The sequence below is a fragment of the Octodon degus genome, unplaced genomic scaffold, assembly GCF_000260255.1.
Source record: "Octodon degus isolate 3935 unplaced genomic scaffold, OctDeg1.0 scaffold00098, whole genome shotgun sequence".
Taxonomy (NCBI): domain Eukaryota; kingdom Metazoa; phylum Chordata; class Mammalia; order Rodentia; family Octodontidae; genus Octodon; species Octodon degus.
The window spans coordinates 8,503,558-8,505,318 of NW_004524674.1; the positions used below are offsets into that span (position 1 = coordinate 8,503,558).

At 52.3% G+C, this 1,761-nt stretch overlaps 1 protein-coding gene across 2 annotated transcripts in view; it reads right to left on the minus strand.

Annotated features, from left to right (window-relative positions):
- Window positions 1–1,761, minus strand: part of Tmem268 (transmembrane protein 268) — a 29,037-nt gene that overhangs the window by 26,279 nt on the left and 997 nt on the right. For both annotated transcript variants that reach the window (XM_023723327.1, XM_012516268.2), the window contains exon 2: window positions 808–901. In XM_023723327.1, the coding sequence (XP_023579095.1) occupies window positions 808–811 (4 nt within the window). In that variant the 5' untranslated portion in view covers window positions 812–901. The remainder of the gene's footprint in view (window positions 1–807; window positions 902–1,761) is intronic.

Here is a 1,761-nt window from a genome sequence, read left to right on the forward strand (position 1 = left end):
CCTGGGCCCGCCCTCGGCCCCGCGGGCGCAGTCCGTCCCCCGCCCGGGAGGAGGCGCCGCCCGGCTCGCCCCGCACCGAGGGAGCGCTTCTCGGGCCCCAGCCCGGGCCGGCCGACCTGGGAGGGAGGCCGCGTCTCATCAGCAGCGTCCCCCTGGGGCGCCGGAAGGGCCCCCGTGGCGCGCCTGCCGCATGCCGGCCGCGTGCGTCGGATCTGGGGTTCAGCGCTGCACCCGCGCTCCAGGGCCTGGACGCGCTCCTGCGCGCTCACCGCTCCTGGCTGACACAGTGTCATGGGATCCGTGGTGAGGCAACATCCAGGATCAAAAGTTTTCAGAGGCTTGTTTATAATGAAAAGCGGTACCCGGATCATGAGCGAGAGCATGGCTTTCGGGTCTCGTTACCTGCATGTCAATCCGGGTCTCTCCTCTTCTAGTACTGGAGTTTGGGGCCAAAGCCCTGGCCCCTAGGATCCCAACAGGCCAGACAAGGCCTCTTGTCCCATAACTCGAGATTTAATCAACATGGCCAGGCTGGGTAGTACAGATAAAGAGGTTCAACATCTATCTTGGAAAGAGCTGACAGAGCTTTGGAATTTTACAGAAAAAATTACACTTCCCTCCAAAGCCCGAAAATCACTCCAGAGGCTTGAAGGGATGCCCTCCGGCCTTGAAGATAGATGGGATGGGTTATGCAAATTTAGGACTAATAACCCTTGTACAGAACACTTGGCTGCACCGAGCTGAATAGGGCTCTGTCCCAAAGTTTTAAGGTACAAAAGAACTGAAATGAAGGTGGAGATGCCGAGCCCATTGGGCATCTGCAGCCTCGGACTCTTGTCTCTGTTATGATATCATCTTCGTTTGGCAAATTCTTTAACCTCTCTGCCTTCAATTAGATTTCCTGGTGTTGTATGAAGATGTAATGAGATGATCTAAGTGTTGCAAACTATACACAAGTTGTACCTGCTCACTGGTAGTCACGCCTGCCAGACACCCAACTGCCAGACACACTCACACTCTCACTGCATGTTCCTGCCATCCTCGACTGCCATCACTCTTGAAAAGCACTGATCTAGTGTGTTTTTCCTTAGATCACATATGTTTGGAGGTGGGGGGGGTGGTTAAAAAGCATTGACCACGGCCTTCACATTGAACTACAGCCCCAGTCCTTTCAATTTTTATTTTTATTTTTTTCATTTTGAGGCAGAGTCTCATTAAGTTGCTCAGTTGCTGAAACTAGGCTCCAATTTTGGATCCTCCTGCCTCAGCCTCCCAGGAACTGGAATTATAGGCTTGTATCACAACCAGCTGGCACCCTGCTTTTTCATTCAACAAAGCAGTGGGGCATGCATCCCTTGCCAAAATACTCTACTCCATCTCATGGCCTTTTAAGTGTTCCTAAACTTCCACATACAGTAGAAAGGGCTTGCCTTGCCTGTCCACCCTCTTGATGGACCTGTAAGTGGCTCCTTGTAGGCAGACCCAAAGTTTGGGGATGTACAAGGTACAGTATTGCTGCTGCCTCCATTTCTAAGAGGGTCCTTGCATTCATTTTCAGTTTCAACAGATCCTGCAAAATTGTGGGGAATTCAGATCACCGGGCTTACTTGCTGCTTATTTAGCCAGCCGGGAGTCTCAGAGCTTGGAAGCAGCAAGCAGTAATGAGAAATCTATGTGAGGCCTGGCTTATAGCTCAGGGGCACAGCGCCTGCCTGGCAAGTGCAAGGTCATGAATTGAATTCCAGGTACTCCCCACCAAAA